Source organism: Dasypus novemcinctus, chromosome 3, assembly GCF_030445035.2.
Source record: "Dasypus novemcinctus isolate mDasNov1 chromosome 3, mDasNov1.1.hap2, whole genome shotgun sequence".
Taxonomy (NCBI): Eukaryota; Metazoa; Chordata; class Mammalia; order Cingulata; family Dasypodidae; genus Dasypus; species Dasypus novemcinctus.
This window is the reverse complement of record NC_080675.1, coordinates 153579329-153600356: the sequence shown is the minus strand read 5'-3', so window position 1 is coordinate 153600356 and position 21028 is coordinate 153579329. Positions and strand designations below refer to the sequence as shown.

The 21028-nt window shown below is 47.2% G+C and overlaps 1 protein-coding gene across 1 annotated transcript; it reads left to right on the top strand.

Annotated features, from left to right (window-relative positions):
• Positions 1–3376: 3376 nt before the first annotated feature.
• DNAJA4 (DnaJ heat shock protein family (Hsp40) member A4) lies at positions 3377–20763 on the top strand. Its single transcript, XM_004480383.3, has 8 exons — positions 3377–3824; positions 4149–4287; positions 10372–10552; positions 12390–12494; positions 13373–13600; positions 14783–15013; positions 18137–18237; positions 18742–20763. The coding sequence occupies exons 1-8, from the start codon at positions 3742–3744 to the stop codon at positions 18955–18957; spliced, it is 1284 nt and encodes a 427-aa protein (XP_004480440.3). The 5' UTR covers positions 3377–3741; the 3' UTR covers positions 18958–20763.
• Positions 20764–21028: the final 265 nt, after the last annotated feature.

Sequence of the window (21028 nt, the reverse complement as noted above, 5' to 3'; positions counted from 1 at the left end):
AAGCACAAACATATAGCAGCATGACCAGTTCCTCACTTTCTTAGTCCTTTCTCCCTAAAGTAAGGTACTCCCAATCTCTGGAAGCAGAAACTCTGCGAGAGAGATGAGTTCCAGGAGGTTGAGGCCTCTGGGAGTCCATGTCCTAATCCACAGAAACATCATCAGAAGCTTGAATTTTGTCTATTAAAGCAAGGCAGCAGGGCTTAACTATTTCAATAGGAGTTTCTAGAAATTCCCAGGCCATGCTGAGGGTTACCCAGAGTGATTCAAGTCAGGTGTTTGGGCGTGGCTAGCCTGGGATCTCCTCAAGGGCAGGTCAGCCACACAACAGGGACCTACTAAGTGGCAGATGTGAGGAAATCAATAAATGCTAGTTTGTAAGCACTTGCTCACTGCCAGGCACATGCTAAGCACTTCACATGACGCCATTAATTCTAACAATAACCCTGGGAAGTACCCATCCCCATTTTACAGGGAGGAAACTGAGGCTCAGAGAGAGGTAAGTCACATAGCCAGTGAGGCAATGCCAGGGTTGTGGGCCTCACTCCAAGCAGAAGGTGCACACTATACTGAACTGATTGACCTGGAGTGACAACTGCTATTTCAGGAGCCCAACAAATTAAGATCCTTTCATTTGAAGAGATACTGTGACTGTGACTGCCCCTTGAGGCACTAATGCCACCATTCTCCGCCTCTCTGCTGCCCAAATGCTACCCACCCTCTGCTCCTTTTTGCTGCTTTGGCCTTTCATGATCTGCACTCCCCTCCACTCTCCTTGTTCTCTTGTTTTCTGATGCTTCTCCTTTTACTACTACTTCCTAAAGGCAGGTAGCTCCTCCAGGCTTCTCTTTGGTGCTGTCTCCCTCCCATCTCTCTGGGCCAGCCTGACAATCCCCTGGCATTTCTTAGAGGGAATGCTAAAATCTGCATGCCCAGCCCAGACCTCTCCCGGGAGGGCCAAACCCACCCAGCCTCTGTTGACTGTGGCTGATTAAACCTCCCAGAATGCAGCTCCTCCTCTGAAACCATCAATGGAGGAGCAAACACCTCCCCAAAGTTTTCAGGGCCCCAGTGTACCTGTCCTTGCTGTTCTCCCAATTCAGAGCCTCTGTTCTCCCTGGCACTGTGCTCTCTGCCTTTATTCTGCTGTCACTTCTGCATGGCTACCCTCCCTCCTACTTCTACTCTGCTCAAAGTAGTTCTAACATCAGGTCTCTGGCACATGCCCCTCCTCCAAGAAGTCTTTCCTGACCCCCTGCCCAATCAAGCATAGCTTTTCCTTCAGTAGGCTAAGAGAACCTACCCCAGGAGGCCTTGATTGCAAAAGCTACTTCAGTGCTTGCTTTACTCTCTTTCCACCCATGTGACAAAGGGAGTCCAGCAATAGGAGTTAGGGGACAATGTCCCATTCTATGCCTTTTAATTTTGTCTTCTCTTCTAAGAGTCTCCTCATCTGTAAAATGAGATGGTGGAATTCGGTATTTCTTGAATTGCAATCATTCAAGTACCACCATCTTTGCTTTATCCTGTACCACCTGTACTATCATATACTTATTGCCTACTCTTTTATTTTACCTAAAAGTATATGCCTACATTGCCTACTTTGACTTGAAAACCAATGTCACTTACAATAAAGATTGCAATAAAGAAAAGGTAACCATGAAAATGAACACAATTAATAAAGCAAAAAAAAAAAATGTCTGTGTAAATCCTTAAATGCTCCCACTTGTAATCGTGGGAAACAATGTACTAGATCATCAAAGTCTTATTTAGCTTAGACGAAAAAAAAAAACTGCATCAGTGTGTGATGGGACTATGTGCCAGGTGCTTAACAAGGACTACTTTTTTTTTTTTTAAGGCAATACAGGGGAGGGGATTGAACCCAGAAACCCATACATGGGAAGCAGGTACTCAACCACCGAACTACATCTGCTCTCCGAGTTGTTTTGTTTTTGGGAGGTACCAGGGATCAAACCTGGGACCTTGAACAGGGAAGCAGGTGCTCAACCACTTGAGCTACATCTGCTCCCCAACAGGTACTATCTTTTAATCTTCACAATAAAGTTATGAGGCAGCTACTATTAACAGCCTTCCCCTCAAAAGGCTAAGGAAACTGAGCCTCAGAAAGGCTAAGTACCCTGCTCAAGGTGGCAGTGCTAGAATTTGAAACCAGTCTTGCTGATTCCAGAGTTCACTGTCAAAATGCCCCCATTCTATGCCTCCTTGTCTACCTTTAGGCCCTCCCCCTCCAACATACGCTCTTCCTGCCAATGTCACTGGTTCAGAGTATTGAACCTGAACAGGTGTGTGGCACTGAAATCTGGGAATTTTTAAAAATACTGATGCCTGAGTTCCATCCCCAGAGGCTCTCATGTAATTGGTATGGGATGCAAGCTGGGCACAGGAATTCTTAGAAGCCTCCCAGATGCTCCCTATGAGCAGCTGGGTTTGACACTCATTTGATCCTTGCAGGCCTGTGAGGGAGGCAAACAGGTGGCACTGACCATGTCCTTTCAATGAAGAAACAAGCTCAAGGAAGGTAAGGTGCACATAGTTAATGAGATCTGGGTGTAAAATCCAAGATTCCTCATCTCCTGCTCTAAGTTCTTTCCTCTGCCCAAAGTTTACTGCCCTTCAGGACCATGATTCAGAGGAAGAAAGCAATGTCTCCAGATACAGAAGGGAGCAGTTAAATTTCTCTTGGACATTAAGAAACATGAACAAGTGGAAGAAGGGCAGAGCCTGTTTCAACGAAAGGACCTAAAACAAGGTCAAGTGATTCTGGGGAAGTGAACTGTGGCGCCCCCCCCCTCCCCCCTCCCCCCTCCCTGACAAAGTGTCCACCGGCAAAGGCTGAGGCTTGGCTGGGGCACCGGTGCTGATCCACGCCCACCCTTCTTCCGTGGTTGTGCTCATGGTTTCTAGGGCATTCGCCGGAAGCTGGGCACAGCCTAGGGAAGTCTGGGACTGAGTACTGTGCCCTCCCACGCAGCTTTCTGGGCGACCCCGCCCCGCTAGGGTCCATCCGGCCAGAGCCGTGAGCCCCGCAGCCCCTCCTCTCAAGGTAGGAAACACTGGGCCTTAGGCAGGTCCAGCCTTGGTGGTTGGCACACTCATGACCCACGGAGAGCAGGTGGCAGTTTCACACCTCTGGAAGAAGAGAGGGTACTGCCCCGCCCCCAGATCTGCGGGACGTCGCTGCTCACATCTGAGGGGCGTCACTGCCCACATCTGGGGGACGTCACTGCCCAACGTTGGGGGACTTCAGGGGCTCCCAGTTGTGGGCAGTGGAGAGGGCCCTGTCCACATCTGGGCCAAAGAAGGACCACTATTCACAGCTGGAAAGGCTTGGGTTAACCCAAGCCTTTAAAGATGCCTCGGGGGGTGCCAACAGCTGCGAGGCCTCGGGGAACCGGGCCTCATCAAGGTAGAGGGTCCCAACCAAATCCAAACCCCTCAAGACTCCAACAATCCGAGGCCAGTCTCAGGGCGCATCCCTGCCGTGACCAAACAGAGGACGGCCACACCCCCGAGGAGAGGTCGGGTGGGGAGCGCAGGACGCAGCTCCCCCAGTCCAGTCCCCCGGTGCAGGGCTCCCGCCGGCGCGGCGCTCCAGACCACCTGAGCCACGAGCCCGCCGGCCCCACGGACGCACGGAAGGGCAAGGGGGCGGCCCCGGGGCGGCGCGACGGTCGTCGGAAGGCGCCCCCCACTCCGAAGCCGCCTCCCAAGACCGCCAACATGGCCCGCGGCGGCGGTCAGAACTGGAGCTCGGGCGAGTCGGAGGGGCGGCCGGAGGAGCAGGAGCCCGAGCAGGAGGACGGGTGAGCGGGCTGCACGCGGCGCCGGAGACTCGGCCCGGGAAGCCGCCGCCGCGCCCGAGCCGGGGCGTCCAGACGCCGCCGGAACCTCCGCGAAGGTTCTGGGTCTTTGTGGCGTCATTGTCTCCTTGCGGAACCTTCCGCCGGCGCCGAATAAAACCCGCCGCGGAGGAGCCGGCGCTCGAGTGCGGCGCAGCCGGCGCGGGCGGGCGGACGCGGCGGGCGGCGGCGGCCGTGACCGGGACGGGCGGGCGAGGGGCGCGGGCGAGGGGCCCGGCGGGGGCGTCCGGGGCGCGCTGACCAGCCTCGCCCCGCCCCGCCCCGCAGAGCCACGATGGTGAAGGAGACCGAGTACTATGACATCCTGGGGGTGAAGCCCAGCGCCTCCCCGGAGGAGATCAAGAAGGCCTATCGGAAGCTGGCGCTCAAGTACCACCCGGACAAGAACCCGGATGAGGGCGAGAAGGTGAGGCCGCGCGGCGGGCGGGCGGGCGCTGTGGGCGTGTGAGGCGGCGGAGACCGAGCCGCCCTGGCGGGTGAGGCGGGCGCCGCGCAGCCGCAGCGCTCGGGCCGGAGCCCGGGGGGCGCCGCGCCCCGGGGAGAATCGGGGCCGGGGCTGGGGCCTGAGGGACTCGGACCCCTCGTGAGCCCCCGCGCAGCCCATTCCTTCCTCCCTTTGTTCCACAAGTGTTTATGGAGCCCTACTGTGTGCGCCAGACTCCCAGGAGACGCTGGGTCTGAAACGTGGGAGCCCAGTTTTCACAGGGTTTGCAGGCACCCGGTTGTGAGGGGCAGCCGGCAAACGACAAGGAAACGGAGGCTTGCACGACCAGAAATTGTGTACTTGTCGGGAACGACCGGGACTGAATTATTTTTGTGCTCGTATTCCCTGTTGATGCCTGTGTCCTAGGGACCAGCTGCTTTTTTCTGAGCTAGTGGACAAACCCGGTGTCTCTCTTGAGATTGATGGACTGGATTGGGTCTGGGTGCCTGTCTCCTACCTGATAACAAGGTTGTCAGATGTTGAACGATCACGTTTTCTTTATTTTAAACAGGGACACGAAGATTTGTAATCTGGCACATCCCCTTACATGTTGGCAAGTGACCCACGATTGAGCATAAATACCTATATTTGGATGACAATGCTCTGAATAATAGACTTAAGTTAAACTTTTTTAGGCGGTTCAGAAGGACAGAGACAGCCTAACTATTGGCCCCAAGGAGACTCATGAACCACCTAAATAGGTTAGTTTTAGCATCAGGCATTACAAGAAAAGCTTGTCCTTCCCACTCCTCCCTTCACTTCTTGCCATTTTGTTATTAGAATGGGTTTTGGGAAGTGGGGCCATTATAGTAGCTAATAGCAATGACACCTGCCCGCTTTTGAAGCCACCGATTGTCAAACTAGCGTTTTAGATCTGTGGAGATGATGCTAGTTTCAAAATACCTGTCTGAGTTTTTCCACGCCTGAGAAAGCTCCTTAAGGAAGGTTGGCCTGTGGCAGCAGTGATAGAATATTTATATTTAGCCACATGTGCTGAATGTGGTTGTCACAAGTTTAAAATGCTCTCCTGTAAGACCATTTGTCTGTTACCCACTTGTGTTCTTGCTCATCTATATTTAGTTGGCTTACGGTGGCTCTTTAATTAACTGGCTTTCTGCATGGTACTGGTGATTCATGGATGGGCTTCCTAAATTCATTATAGTGTGCTTCTGAGAATCTCCTTTAAGGAGAGCACTTTTAGGCTTCTCATTCCATATTCCAGCAGACTGACTCAAGGCAATGTGTGGGAAAGTCTTCTGACGTAGTTTCAGGTCCAATCTCATAGCATTGAGTAAATTCAAGACTGCGTGAATAGTTTGAGGTGAGTGTGCTTTTGGTGTTTTGAAGCTTTTTTTTTTTTTAATTGAATTTGATCTGTATGACATTTGTGCTGTATACACCTGTCTGAGCAGGCTGTTTGATTTGTTTTAAAGTAATACTTATAGCCACGCACTGAATTAGTGTCACATGAAATGAGGCTCTTGGTGATAAGGGAGGTTTGGCAGCTCCCTCTCAGCTTGGGGGTTGGTGGGGTGTTCTGTGATGTGCCCACTGCCAAGAATACTTTCTCCTCCTCACTGAAGGGGGAAAAACCCTTTAGTTCTCAGCTAAAACATCTTCCAGACCCATAGACTGACCTACTGTCCTAATACTCTTCCTACTTTAACTGCCCACTAATGTGTCCTGTGTCTAGCCATGCAGTGTAGGTGCTAAAATGTTGGTTGGTGGAATGCCTGAGAAAAGAGCTGTCATGAGAAGAAATGGATTTTCAACATTTCTGTGCTGGAGGAGGAGAGAGCTTTGTAGAAGGCACAGGTCAGAAGGAAAATTGGTGTAGTGAAGGGAGGGGAATTGGGAGATCAGTAGATTTGGAATTGGAAATCAAAGAGGTAGAAGTGACTAGGGACACAGTTTATGGAAACTCTGCTGTAAAGTTCCCCCAAGGGGACTCATTCACCAAACCCCTCCTGTTCTGGTCCTACTGTGTGCCAGGTGCACTGTGCAGACCTTTTCTTTCTCCTGCAAGTCTGGGTGTTGTTCTTGGCCACTTGATCTGTCATAGGTGGAACCCTTTTATTTTTTTCTTCCTCTTAAGTTTGTCACTGTATTATTAATGTCTCTTCAAAAATAGATTAAGCTGGTCCTTTCCCTGCTTGCTCCAGGACAACTGAGAAGGCCGTTGGGGTGTCAGTCTTTGTTTTTTGTCCTGTTGTCCTGGGTTGCTAAGCATTGAGGGCAGCCTATATTTGTTGTCAGGCGCTCTGTGTGGAGGCTGTTCTTATCTGCAGCTGCTTTTCTGTAAGATGCAAGGGTGGTGGGTCAGCAAGATAGTCTCTGAGGTTGGGGGAGCAGATACTTGGCTACTGCCCTAACCAGCTTGTGAGATGAGTTTGGCCTTTTAGCTGATTTCACTATAACTTTTAATTTGAATGATAGATGTTCAAGTTAAAAAAAATCATAAAAGATAGGATAACATTGCAGGAAATTTCAGAATATAGAGGAAAACCTGCCAAACATCCATCTCCCTAACCTCTATCCTTGGGCTGCTTTGCCCAGGCTTTTTCCATGATGGTTATACGTATACTTTTTTCTCTCTTCACTTAATGTTTTTATCACAGGTACTTTTCCAGGTTGCTATGTAGTCTTCAAAGCCATTTTTTTTTTTCCAGCTGTATAATGATCCTAGTAAGGTTCTGTGGCAGATTATCGCAATCCGAAAGGCGAGCTGGTCAAACCAACTGTGAGAAGCGGGTAGAGGCAAGGAGCTGAATTCAACTCTGTAGTGCCAGGACTCAGTAGGTGGGATGACACCCCAACAATTAGTCACAGCCCCTTTCACATGTTAGATCTGACCCCTGATCAAATGCCCCAAGTGACAGGGAAGTCACCATCTTATAAGACAACCTTTTCCATTCTTAGAGTAATCATTAACTCCTTTAAGTCTAAGTGTCTTGTAGGTATCTAGGCTATTTGGTGAGTATTTTTACTAGGAATTCTCCTGCAGCATATTCACCTAGTCCCAGAACTACAGACAGGGCAGGGAACCTCTCTGGGCCAGCCTGGCCTCATTGCTTGTTTTTTTTTTTTTTTAATTATCTACACCTCCCCCCCCCCCCCCCCCCCCCGCCACCCCCGGTGCCTTTTTGTATGCTGTCTGCTCTCTCTGTCCATTCGCTGAGTGCTCTTCTGTGTTTTAGCTTGTCTCCCTTTTTTTTGTTGTGTCACCTTGCTGAGTGGGCTCTCCACGGTGCCTGTGAGTTGGGCGGTGCTTCGCAGCATGCGGGCGAGCTTGCCTTCACAAGGAGGCCCTGGGACACGAACCCAGGGCCTCCCATATGGTAGACGGGAGCCCAACTGATTGAGGCTCAGCCGCTTCCCCTCACTGCTTTCTAATCATCCATGCCAGCCACTTGATACCTACACTTCAATTTTCCATGGAAAGGGCACAAAGCGACTGATACTATTTCTTTGCAGAAATAGTGCAAGAATTAACATGTCAAAAGCTCTAGCCACCTTCTCTATGATTCTGATGTCCTTTTAAGCCTTTAAAAAAAAAATTGCTCAGCTTTTAGCTACCTCAGATCAGAGATCTATACAAGAAAAAACTTCATGTTTCTGTCAGTAGTTTCCATATTTTTATCTTCACGTCACTGAACATTCTGTATATTTTATGGAGCCAGCTGCACCATAGGATATTTCTGTATACACCTGTGTCTGACTGAACTGTAGCCCCAGGAGGGCCAAGACCGTACCTCATTCATTTCTGAATTCCCAGGACTGGGCCATTCATTTAACAAATATTTACCAATGTGCCTTCTATATGCCAGGCACAGTTTCAAGGCTCAGGTATATAGCAGTGGACAAAGCTGGGAATACTCCTGCCCTCAAGAAGCTTATATTGCAGTTGGGAGATATAACATGAATAATAAATGATATGGTGTGTCTGAAGGTGATTAGTGTTATGGAGAATAATAATGTGGGGCTGATACAGACTACAACTTGAATGAACCTCAAAAACATTAAGCTAGATGAAAGAAGGCAGACGCAAAAGGCCACACATATTGTATGATTCCATTTATTTGAATTATCCAGAATAGGCAAATCTACAGAAAGCAGATTTATAGTTTGCCAGGGGAGAGAGGAGAATGGGAGGAGACTGCTTAATGGGTATGGGATTTCCATTTGGGGTGCTGAGAAAGTTCTGGAACTTATAGTGGTAATGGTTACATAATGTGAATATACTTAAAATCACTGAACTATACGCTTAAAAAGGGTTACAATGGTAAATTTTATGTTCTATGTATTTTACCACATACAGAAAAGATAAAGGTGAAAAGTAAAACAGAAAAGGTCAGTGTTCTAGGGGGTAGGGTTGTCATTTTAAAACAGGGTTATTGGGGAAGCCTCCCTAAGAAGGTAGCGTTTGAGCAAAGGCTTGAAAGAGGAGCAGAGAAGGCCCTAGCAGGCCAAGAACAGGTACATGCTGGGGTGTTGAGGACAGGCCAGGAGGCTAGTGAAGGTGGAGCAGCAGGGGGGTGGTGGGACTGAGGTGGCAGGAGGAGCCTAAGGTAGAGAGGTCTCAGGTTGGTCTTGTAGCTCAGAGTGAGGACTGCCTGGCTAGTGCTCTAAGGGACATGAGCCACCTGGGAGGGGGGGCAGAAGATTGATAGGACTCACAGGCTGGCTCGGGCTGCCATGTGCAGAACAGACTGAAAGCCGGAGTGAAGACGGAAGTCGGGAGACCAGTGGGTAGGCTATAGCAGTAAACCAGGCAAGAGATGGCGGTGTTGACCAGCGTGGGCATGGTGATGGTGGTGAGAAGGGATGGATTTTGGGTATGTTCGTGTCCTGATTTTAAAACTTACATACCTACAGAGAAGATGAGAGTGGTGCAGTGGACACCGTATAACCATCACTTTATTTCACCATTTATAAATCTTTTGTCACATTTGCTTCAGTCATTAGTAGTATTGTTGTTGTTATTTGCTCATGCTTTTGTAAGTTGCATACATTATAACCTTTCAGCCCTAAATACTTTCAACATGTTTCTCCTAGGAAGGAGGACACCCTTGTATATATGCCATAGTACAGTTATAAAGTTCAAGAAGTTTAACATGGAGGGGAAAAAGTACACATTTCTCCAATTGTTCCAGTACTGTCCTTTGTAGCCATTTTTCCCTCAGAGAAGGATCCAATCCAGGATCACATGCTGCATTTGGTTTTCCTTTCTTTTAGTCTCCTCTAATCTTGTCTTTTGTGATGCTGGTATTTTTTAAGAGTCCAGACCAGTTTTGCAGGATGTCCACAATTTGGGTTTTCTGATTGTTTTCTTACAGTTGGAGTTCAATGATGCATTTTTGGTAGCAGTGCTACACAAGGGATAGTGTGTCTGTCTCAGGGTACTGGACAGTCAATGGGATTTGTTGGCAGATGAGATGTAAGAGAGAAGAAATGTTGTTGGCATTACCGATTGATTGAGGTATGGGGGATATCTAGGAGCAGCAGGACTTTGGGGGAAGGTCAGGAGATCCGGTTTGCCCAGTGCTGGACATATGGTTAGGTGCTCATGAGGTATCTCTAGTGGCATTTCACAGCAGTAAATAGCAATCCCCAGCAGCTGGAGAGCCAGTAGTCGGCCTGGGCAATGCCTGCGTCAACTGGTATAGAGAAGGCCTGGCTGGCCTGGCCACACCTGAGCCCAGCTCACCTTCTTCCTGTTAGTACAGCCAGAGTAGGAGAAACTGTCCTTCCCTGCTGCTTTCTCTTCCTTACACTTTGCAGTGTCCCTGCCACCATGTCCTTAATAATGTTTGCCTTGTGTTTCCCACATTACAAGGGAAATAAGTGAAAAAATAAGGTTCCAGTAAGAGGATGTATGTAGACCAGCTAGTTTGGGGGCTGGGTGCAGTAATGCCTGTTTCTGGGTAACATTGGTATGGTAGGTTTGCTTAATAAAAAATGAAAAGCTTGCCCTCTTTTTAATCTGTCTTTTTCTTCTTTTTCAAGTTTAAGCTCATATCCCAGGCATATGAAGTGCTTTCAGATCCAAAGAAAAGGGACATTTATGACCAGGGCGGGGAGCAGGCAATTAAAGAAGGCGGCTCAGGGAGCCCCGGCTTCTCTTCACCCATGGACATCTTCGACATGTTCTTTGGTGGTGGAGGACGGATGGCTCGAGAGAGAAGAGGTAAATGTTTTTAAAGAAACGTAAGCAAGTGTTACAGTTTCCAAAGTTGTCGTGCTGTTGGAATCAGGATGGATCATATCGTAAAAGGGTACATTTGTCATGCTTTAGGATCACAAGCTTTAAATAGCTCATCACTTTCTAGTTCCAGGCTACCCTGAATCTCGCAGGATCTTCAGCAGTTACCTGACACTCTCCAGATACAACACGATGCGGGTAAAAGGGAGCCAGCCGAGTGGGGGATAGAGGAGGAAGGTCAAGTTCATCTTGTCTTTAAATCATTGGGGTCAGTCTTCTGAGTGCCCTCAGGAACCTAAGTGGCACCTTCTCTGGTTCTTAGTGAGGCCAAGATCCAAGAGCTCATCCCTCCCCTCCTGCGCCCCCTCCTCTCACCCTGTGCCTACTTCCCCAGCCTGGGTCGGGGCCCCTGGGCGCTACGGTCGATACTCTGCGATGTTCAGGGTAGCCTCATTTACTCAGTGTGCCCAGGAGGCTTTCTAGGTAACAGAACTGACTTGTCTGTGTTTTCAAATCTTTGTAAAAAAAAAATTACTTGCCTGTCCTTTCAAAATGTAGTGTGGACAGCAGCTTCATCACTGAGAGCTGGAGGCCCTCTTAAGTCCTAGCTGAAGGGCCACAGGCCACCCTGTTTTAGAGCTCTGGGGTTTGCTATTCCTAATTTTTCCACATCTTACCTCCTGCCATGTCATGAGTGGTCACCTCTAATTGATATTGGTGGTTGTTTTTAGACCCTTTACCCATGTCTCATTTGCTGTTCATAATCTGCTTTGGACCTCAAAACCAGATAGATAACCAAGCTTATTACATTTCTGGGTGAAATCAGAATAAATAAGCACTGCAGTGGGGTTTACAGAAGTGTGGTTTTGGTTTTGGTCAATGAGAAGTCCCTGGATAAATGAAGCTGCACTCATTGTCACATTATAATTGACTTTTGGCTTCAACAAAGTGGGGTGTCAATTCTGTGAACACAATGTCCTGAAAAATCACAAAGTGTTTTTTGGGAAAAAGCCTTCCCCTGTTGCCTGGGGTATTTTGCCTGTTCATGGAATTAATAGTGTGGGCGTGTGATTAAAACCTTGGGCTTTCTCTTGCCCAGCTCTCTCACTGTCTTGAGATGAACAACTTCACGCCCTTAATTAAGTCATCTCTCAAAGATGACAGCCAATAAACAAGGACAGCTGGTCTTGGTGACTGTGAGAGCCCCTCGGGCAGCCGTGATGTTGTGATGCTGTCAGTCCTGCCAGGCTGGCACAGCGCTGGAACAAGTAGGCTCCCATCCCGAGGACCGGACGCCCACTGCCTTTAATGCAGCAGCAGCACAACTTGGCAGATGCGAGAGTCCCACTGATGACAAATTACAAAAGGATGATGGTTTTTCAGAAAGCAAAGAACTTTGTGCCCAAGGAAGAATTTCAGTTAAGGGTCCAGAGATTTGGGTTTTCACAAATTCATCTATGAGGAAGGGCTCCTTTCGTGGGGAGCATTTAGTTAACCACTTGGGTAATCTGCCTGTCCTCAGATTTGTTCTGAAAATTTATTTGAAAATAAAGGTGGAAAGTCTTTTGATGACATCTATAAATGATTGAACTGCTACTCATAGCCAGAGGGTGTTAGTTCTCGACCTTGGCTGAGGGCCGGAAGGACAGGCGGGTTGTAATAGAAGCATTGCTTCTCTCAGGGAAGGGAAGGGATATCGCAGGCACACCTTCATGTCTCTGGATACTTCCTATGAGCTAAACATATGGGTGGCATTTAATCCAGAGGTATATTTAATACAGTTTTACTAATTGTTTTTTTGTTTGGTTTTGTTTTTGATAAGGCAAGAATGTCGTACATCAGCTATCTGTGACACTTGAAGACTTATATAATGGAGTCACAAAGAAATTGGCCCTTCAGAAAAATGTAATTTGTGAGAAATGTGAAGGTAAAAATTAATTTTTAAATGAATCTCACAGTTCTGATCCCTTTGATCTGAAAACAAGTCTGGTTGTTTTAAAATTCCAAAGAAAATAACTTCTCTTTTCTGTATGAAGGTGTCAGAGATTGTGAACCAGGTGGTCTGGAGACCACAGCTCTTTGCCTGAAGGAATGTTTTATTAAATTGTCATCATTTGATATGTTGACAATTATCTGAAAAACTTCAAAATCGGGAGCAATCACCTAATCCAGGGGTTGGCAGACTTTTTCTATAAAGGGCCAGATAGTAAATATTTTAGGCTTTGTGGGCCATCTGGTCTCTATTGCAAATGCTCAGCTCTGCCATTGTAGCCCTTAGGCAGCCATAGACAATGTGTAAAGGAATTCCAGTGAAACTGTTTACAAAACCAGGGAACTGGCTATAGTTTGCTGACCCCTGACCTAAATGCCATTGTAATTATAAAATTAATGTAATTATATAATTACTGTAATTTTTAAAATCAGATTTTTTCAAGAACAGGCAGATCTGGTGACCCTATGCCCACATTTTCTCACAGGGGATTTGGCTGAACTGAGAAGTCAGCCCAATTGACAAGATATGTTTTCTCCGCTTCTCCACAGTGTCAACCTATCCATTCCTGTGTAGGCATGGGTGTTTTCGCACCCTGGGAGTAAGGAAGAGGACACATTTGGTGAAGTTAAAGTAGTAGATTTGGCTGTGTACAGCCATAAACAAACGAGAATCACCCAGACTCATCCACGTTGCTTTTCATGATCGTCAATAATTAGAATTCCAACCCCACTCCAGTGTCCAAATTAATTGCTCATCACCTTTCTACCATGGCACGCAGCAGGGACAAAGCTCTCGCTTTTGTCCCCCTGCAGGTGTCGGTGGGAAGAAGGGGGCTGTTGAGAAGTGCCCCTTGTGCAAGGGCCGGGGGATGCAGATTCACATCCAGCAGATCGGGCCAGGCATGGTACAGCAGATCCAGACAGTGTGCATTGAGTGCAAGGGCCAGGGTGAGCGCATCAACCCCAAGGACCGCTGTGAGAGCTGCAATGGTGCCAAGGTCATCCGAGAGAAGAAGATTATCGAGGTGCATGTTGAAAAAGGTGAGGCTGCGCGTAACTGGCTCTTCCCAGTTGCTGGAAATGCCTCTCGGTTGCTAATCATGGAACATACAACACAGCTTAGGTAGCAGGGGAATGAGATACATGACAACCTATATTTCAGCAATATTAAGGTGTGGTAAAAATTCTTCCTGTTGCCAGGTCATCTTCTCTTGACCCACCCTGACCTTATTTCCATTCCATGTTACTTGCTAAAGTTTTCTTGCCGAGGTCTGCTTTCTTGAGATAAAAACCACCTCTTTTTAAGGTTCTCTGAAACCCTGAAAGTCTTACATGACCCTAGTTTTGGTTCCTTTCCCTCTTCAGCCATTCTTAGGCCATTCCTTTAGGATCTTTTGGAATGTTCTTCAGTTAGCTTTTTTCTTATATTTTTATTTTTTAGTATTTTTAATTTTTGTTTATATATATATATATTTTCCTTCCTGTTAACTTTTATTGCTCATTGGCCATAAGGCTTGGGGATAAGTCTTTGTAGCTACATGTTGCTTTTCTCCACACATTTCCTTTGCTGCATGAGATCTTTCAATACAGTGCATTCCCCTATTATTTGATCTGCCTGGCACAATCATTTTAAGACATTTTTTCAGTCTCAACTATTCTCCAAAATATTTCCTGATTATTCTGTGGTTTCCCAATCCAGCAAATGCAGCTTAGATCAGAGATGAGACCAAAAACATAAGGCTAAACACCCTCACCAACAGAGGAGTTGTGAGAGGGATTCTTATTTAAACATGCTTTTGTCCTGGGCCTGGGTGCACACCCTGACTTGCTAGGAGTGACTGGCTGGCTGTCCTTTCCCCGTCCTTCCCCTGAGTTGTACTGCATGAGTCCCTGGAAGTGGGTGGTGACCATGGGCTCTCGATGAGGCACCAGTGGTGGCCGCACAGTGCCTGGGCAGGTGGGGGAGTGCAGTGGGAACCTGTGGGGATCATGACCTTGTTTCCTATCTCCTTGCTGCCCACCTTGCCAAGGACCCATGTTTGCTAGGGGAGGTTAAACCTCAGTGCTTACCCCAGTCACCACTCCCACCCCTATCCCTGTACAAGTTTGGGAGGGCTGATGAATAAAGGATCCCCCAAAGGACTGTGTACCTTCTTCAGAAGTCTTATGGAAAGTCTTATTTTTAAGAGAAATGGCTAATCAGAAAGGGATGATGTCTCATAGGTATGAAAGATGGGCAAAAGATACTATTTCATGGAGAAGGAGATCAGGAGCCTGAGCTGGAGCCTGGTGATGTCATAATTGTGCTTGATCAGAAGGATCATAGTGTCTTTCAGAGACGAGGCCATGACTTGATCATGAAAATGAAAATTCAGCTTTCTGAAGCCCTTTGTGGCTTCAAGAAGACGATAAAAACACTGGATGATCGAATCCTTGTAATTACATCCAAATCAGGTAATGTTGCAAATGTGTCTCTGTTGTAGCTCTTCTGTGTGACTGGCACAATCCTGGCAGGTTGCCCTGGGGTCCCATTTTAGGTTGACTTCCTGTTACTCAAGTTACTGTAACTAGATTTTCTCAATTTAAAGTCATCACTAATGTCTGATGCTCTTGAAACTTTTTTGGATTTCTTTTATATTCTCCTAGAAAAAAAAATTGAGAGTGAACTTGAGGAGCCTCAAACAGAAAACTTGGGGTCTAAAGTTCTAACTGGATTTGCCAATTAAAGTTGAATTTAAACACTTTGTCTAAGAAGAGAACACAGCTGATGATAAGCAATGCCTTTTTCCCATCGTGTGGTGCTCTGTGCTGATCCGTCTTCAGGCTCCTCTAGCCTGTGTTGTTGGTTACATGTGGGAGACATTGCAAAAGAATGCTAGAATAGAATAGAAATTTTCCTGAAAAAAAGACTGTCTACCAGCATATCATTGGAGGCTAGATGCCTGCACACATCCATAGGACCCTGAGGGAACTGCCCTTGGGCCAAAAGGTTCCCAGGAGCCTGAGCTCTTTGCATACTAGCCCTGCAGGGATTTCAGGCTCCCAGCTACTAGGAGAGTTAGTGTCTGCTATACCCTAAGATCCGTGGGGGCACCGTGGTGCCTGCCTAAAAGTTGCTGAGAGGAATGCAGGCAAGTTAGAGAAGGGACAGAAAGCAGGTTAGGGATTTGACTCAAAGTCAAATTGCTTCTGAATAACACTGGACTTCGATGGAGAGGAGTCGATCATCCACATTAAAGAAATCTTGACAGGGTGGGTGGCCAGCCACAGGGCACCCTGGGCCCCACAGCTGGCCGTGAGCAGCCCTGTCCTAATTCCCTTGCTGGCCACAGCATCAGGGAGTAACATTTCCTTTGGGGATCTGAGGGTTTACGGCTAGAGGGGCAGTTCAGGGCCAGTGCAGGAGGTAACCAGCTGATAAACCAATCCCTGGGCAGTGGTAGCTGGTGATAAGACTCTGAAGCCCCATGGGCTGAGCAGACTGCGGCGCCAGCACACTTCCCAGACCCACTGCCTAGGCCTTTTCTGCCCCTGTGCCCGAGAGTGCCCACTTCTCTCTCTGCCCCTTCCCTTGTCCTTTGCCTGCCTTCTTCCCTCACTCTTTGTTTTCTTTTCCAGCTACTCTTTCTCTTTGGCTCCTGCTGCTGCTTTTTCTGGGCATAATATAAAATAGAATTATACATCTAAGACTTGATCACAATTTTTTTGGTGTCTGGGTTTTTTTACTTTTTATTTGGAAATAATTTCAAACTTAGGAAAAGTTGTAAAAATAACAGTAGTACAGGGACACCTGTTTCTCTCTTTACCCAGTTTGCCTTTTGTTAATGTTTTACCCCATTTGCTTTTTTATTTGCTTTACATGTATGCACATGTGCACTCACACACACAATCAAGATTGTGGAAAAAGCACTGGAGTGCAAGATTTGAAAGGCAAAATTTGTATGACGATTTTAATATAAAACATCCTATTCAAGGTTCCATTCCATAGAATGCTCATGATTCCCATGTCCTCTTCTTGTTTTTGAGTAGGAATTCCTAAGGATTAGTTTTCACAAAGCCTAGGCTGCAGGTTGTGAGCAGGGATGTGCCCAAGACCCCCTGGATGAGCCCAAGAATTCCTAACATTGTTGCCGTAAGCAGATCAGCCCCCATTCCGGCCTTTCTAAGAGCCAGAACTGGGCAGCACCCATGGGTAACTTCTGTGGGAGAGCATATCCTTGGTGAACAACTCCCTGGAGCAGAGGTCCTGCTGTGGGGTTGGAGCCCAGTGCTTCTCGCTGCCTCTCAGCCATGGGGACCCTGGAAGCCAAGGACAGAATGAGGGTGGTATGGGAACCCTGAAGGAAGGAAGCAGCAGGGAACCCCAGGGAATCCATAGTCCTGTGCTTAGCTGTAAGTGAAGGCAGGGTGTCCAGAAAGCTTTCTGCTGGAGATTCCTTTTATCTTATTACTCTGCTTTTTCTTTTTACTCTTATCTTCTGTGTATATGTGTCCACTCCCTTTTTTCCTTCACCCTTTTCTTATTTTGGCTTATTTCTTCTTCTCCCTTCCTCCTTCTTTATTCTGTTGAAATGCCTTCCTCACCACAGGGCCCACAGGCCATTTTGAACATTGCTGAGAATCAGGTGATTAAAAAGGGACTTAGGACCTGCACAAGAGTGTGAGGCCTCTGACCAAAAACAGAATTCATCTGGCAGGAGAGCCTGACACATGGCTGTTCCCTCCTCTTACATGTAGTTTTCCATGCTTGGCCTCACAATTTTCCAGCCCCTCAGCAGGTTACACTTAGAAGCGTGGAGAAGTTGTCCTTGAGAACAAGAAGTGACACCTGATAGGAACCAAGGACACAGACAAACTCTTAACACAAAGAAAGCACAAAACACCTAAGAACACAGAGTCCAGCAGCTGAGGGGCCACCACCAGGTCTGTCACAGACCTGCTCATGAATGCTCCCAAGGATAAAGAGTTGTCAGCATGCTTTATTTTACAAAGCTCCTATGATGTACTTTGAAAGATTTCTTCTTGAAGGGAGCTTTCACTTTCCGAATAGTCCCTTATGTGGAATACCATTTTCCCAGGGGATGGGGCAGCTGGATAAATTGGTATTTAGCTTTTATCTTCCCCTTTTCTGCACACACCCTCCACATTTATTTCTTAAGCATTTTTCACCTTTTTTGCTTACTGAGCTGAAGAGCATATTTTTGAGAGACTTTTTTTGTCCCTTTTCCTGTGCTAGGAGGGAAATAACACTGGGGAGAGAACTTTAGGAGAACCTCAGAGCTCTGTGAGTCTTGTCTTTTGAAACTGATCTGCGTGCCAGAGGCCAAGCATGTGTACAGAAGCCTCTACATGCCCCAGTGCATTGCCTTCTTGGCACATGGCATAGGCTAGAGTGCCAACCCACGAGCCCCTCACCTCACTCCTTCACCTAGATGGGTGATAAGGGGCCAAGTTATGCCCTCATCTGCCTGGCTGCCATGGGACACTAGGCCTGCCACCAGGCTCTCCCAAAGGAAGACTGACCTCTCTGGGTCCCCTTGGGCTTCCCATTTCATAACTAATCTTTTCCTGTGGCAGGTGAGGTGATCAAACATGGGGACTTGAAATGTGTGCGCAACGAAGGGATGCCCATCTACAAAGCCCCCCTGGAGAGAGGGACCCTGATCATACAATTTTTAGTAAGTTTGCTGCATTTTATTTTCATGGGACTTTTTTTTTTTTTTAAGGATTTATTTCTCTCCCCCGACCCCACCCCAGTTGTCTGTTCTCTGTGTCCATTTGCTGCATCTTTGTCCACTTCTGTTGTTGTCAGCAGCACGGGAATCTGTTTCTTTTTGTTGCGTCATCTTGTGTCAGCTTTCCATGTGTGCGGCACCATTCCTGGGCAGGCTGCACTTTCTTTCACACTGGGCAGCTCTCCTTACCGGGTGCACTCCTTGCGCGTGGGCCTCCCCTACGTGGGGACACCCCTGCATGGGATGGGAGTCCTTGCGTGCATCAGCACTGCGCATGGGCCAGCTCCACACTGGTCAAGGAGGCCCGGGGTTTGAACCACAGACCTCCCATGTGGTAGACGGACGCCCTAAACACTGGGCCAAGTCCGCCGCCCAGGACATATTCTTAAATGACTTAATTGGAAGGGGGAAAACCACTCCCATTCTTTCCTGCCTCATCCTTTACAGGTAATCTTTCCTGAAAAACACTGGCTTTCTCAAGAAAAACTTCCTCAGCTAGAAGCTTTACTCCCTCCTCGGCAGAAGGTGAGGATTACAGATGACATGGATCAGGTGGAGCTGAAGGAATTTAGTCCCAGTGAGCAGAACTGGCGCCAGCACAGGGAGGCCTACGAGGAGGACGACGATGGGCCCCGGGCAGGAGTGCAGTGCCAGACAGCGTGACGTGGCACAGCACAGCATGGCCCGGCTGGACTAGCACATGATGAATGTAAAGTTGGCACAATGAAAATGGTATCACTTTAATGGCCTCGTGTTTGGGGTGTCCTGTCTATGTGTTCAGCATTCTCAATTGCTGACTGTCTTTTGGTTTTTCTTTTGTTTCTTTTTGGTTGTAACTTAAGGTATAGCTTAATTTATATTTAAATGTTTTTAGTGTAAATCATCTCTAGTCTGCATATGGAATCTGTTCATTTACATTTTCAGGATATACTTTGGAGATGCCAGTGACTATACCAATATTTTGTGCTTCTAGTGGCTTTGCCATCAAACTCCACCAGTAAAGCACAGCTTAGACAGCAGCACTCAATCCCACACAGTGGGCGTCCTGGCCCAGCTCTAGGTCTGTGGTTTCCCCCGCCCCCTATGGAAGTGTTCAGAGGGCACAATCTCAGGGCTGCTAACATTACATTTCTGACTTGAGTCTAGATGATCCTCCTAAAGAATAAAAGCACACCTGTGAATTGGACTCTGCTCCACATGCTCTTTAGTCTCTGGTTCACACTGAGTGGGCTGTGGTCCCAAAGTTGCAGGGCCAACTTAATTCTTACTGTTCTGTGCTCATAAGTGTTGGAATGGGTTGTATGTTTGACCATTTCTGTTGGAAGCTTTCTGAACCTTCCAAGCCTTGTGGTGAGGACAAACCAGTGTTTTAAATGACATGCCCATGTAACTGTTTGCTTGAGACCTTGACTTGTTCTTTGTGATTTTAAAGAATTTCTGTTGACAACTGTTGTAATGCTCCCCCACCAAAGTGCTTATTTATAAAGAAAAACTAAACCCTTCTGTGTCCCCAGCAGCCTCAGTGCAGCAGCAGAAGCTATGGTAGAAGCTGGTAGTTTGGCCATGTGCTGCAGCCAGCTTCCCATCTGACCAGTGATTCTGGATGACTTGAGGATCTGGAAAGGCACAGGACTTGTGTTTTCCATTCTTCATTCTCCCAGCTCCAACTCCCTCCCAAAGGCTTGTTCCTCTCCTTGTTGGGGACCCACATTTACAAAGGGCTTCCTGTTCATGCCATATTGTTTTCATGAGAACTGCACTGATGGGCTCTACCATGGACTAGTTTGTCAAATTCACTGTAAATAGTTTATTTGAGGGAAAGTAGTCATTGTTTTAATCCCTGGCAGGTGGATTACAATTTGACCTTAGGGTTACCTCAACCTTTAGCCATTACTGTTTATTTCTTTTATATATAATACTCTTGAAGAAAGACTGCTACCTTCTAAGCTGCTGGGTTAAAGCAGAGCCACTTGTCACATCTTCCCTTATTTGGCTATACAGTACCCATGAGTTTGGCCCAGAACCATGACCTCTGTTAGGAAGGTCAAAGGGCAGCTGGTCAGACCCATGGCAGATAGGGTAAGCCAATGGGGAGGGCTGGGCTCCAACAGAATATTGTGGGAGAGTGTTTCCAGCTGCTTAGATGGGGCTTACTTGGTGTAAAGTACAAAAAGAGCCCACCTATGCCCACTTTTGACTGTTGGTCAGGATGGATGGACATAAAGCCCAATCAATCTTCCAGCAAAGCTTACTATGTGAAAATCACCTTACAAAAGGACCACACTCAAGGGTGTTCTGTTTCTTTGCTGTGACTTCCTAATTATGCTAGAGAACTACTGTTTAGTGGGTGATGGAGCAAAATTACATTCATCTCCTTATGTAAAGGGAATTTGGAGGGTGTTGCTTGAAATCTTATTCCACTAGTACATTTGTCACTTTAAAAATAAAAACAAGCTGGTATGAAACAAATAGCTTTGCCTTTTTTTTTTTTTTGAGAGCACAAATGAACAGTGTTAAGTGCTAGCTTGCCCTCAGGATGGCTGGTACAATAGAATTATGTTTCCACCCTAATGGACCTTATGCTGTAGGAGTGAAAGGACAAATGCAAATGGCAGGCAGTGATAACACCTTTGAGGAGTAATAAGGAAGGTTAGCAGGGAAAGGGGGAAAGACTCTCCAAGGAGGTGACATCTGAACAGCTACCTGAACACAGTAAGGGGGAGGCAACCTGTAA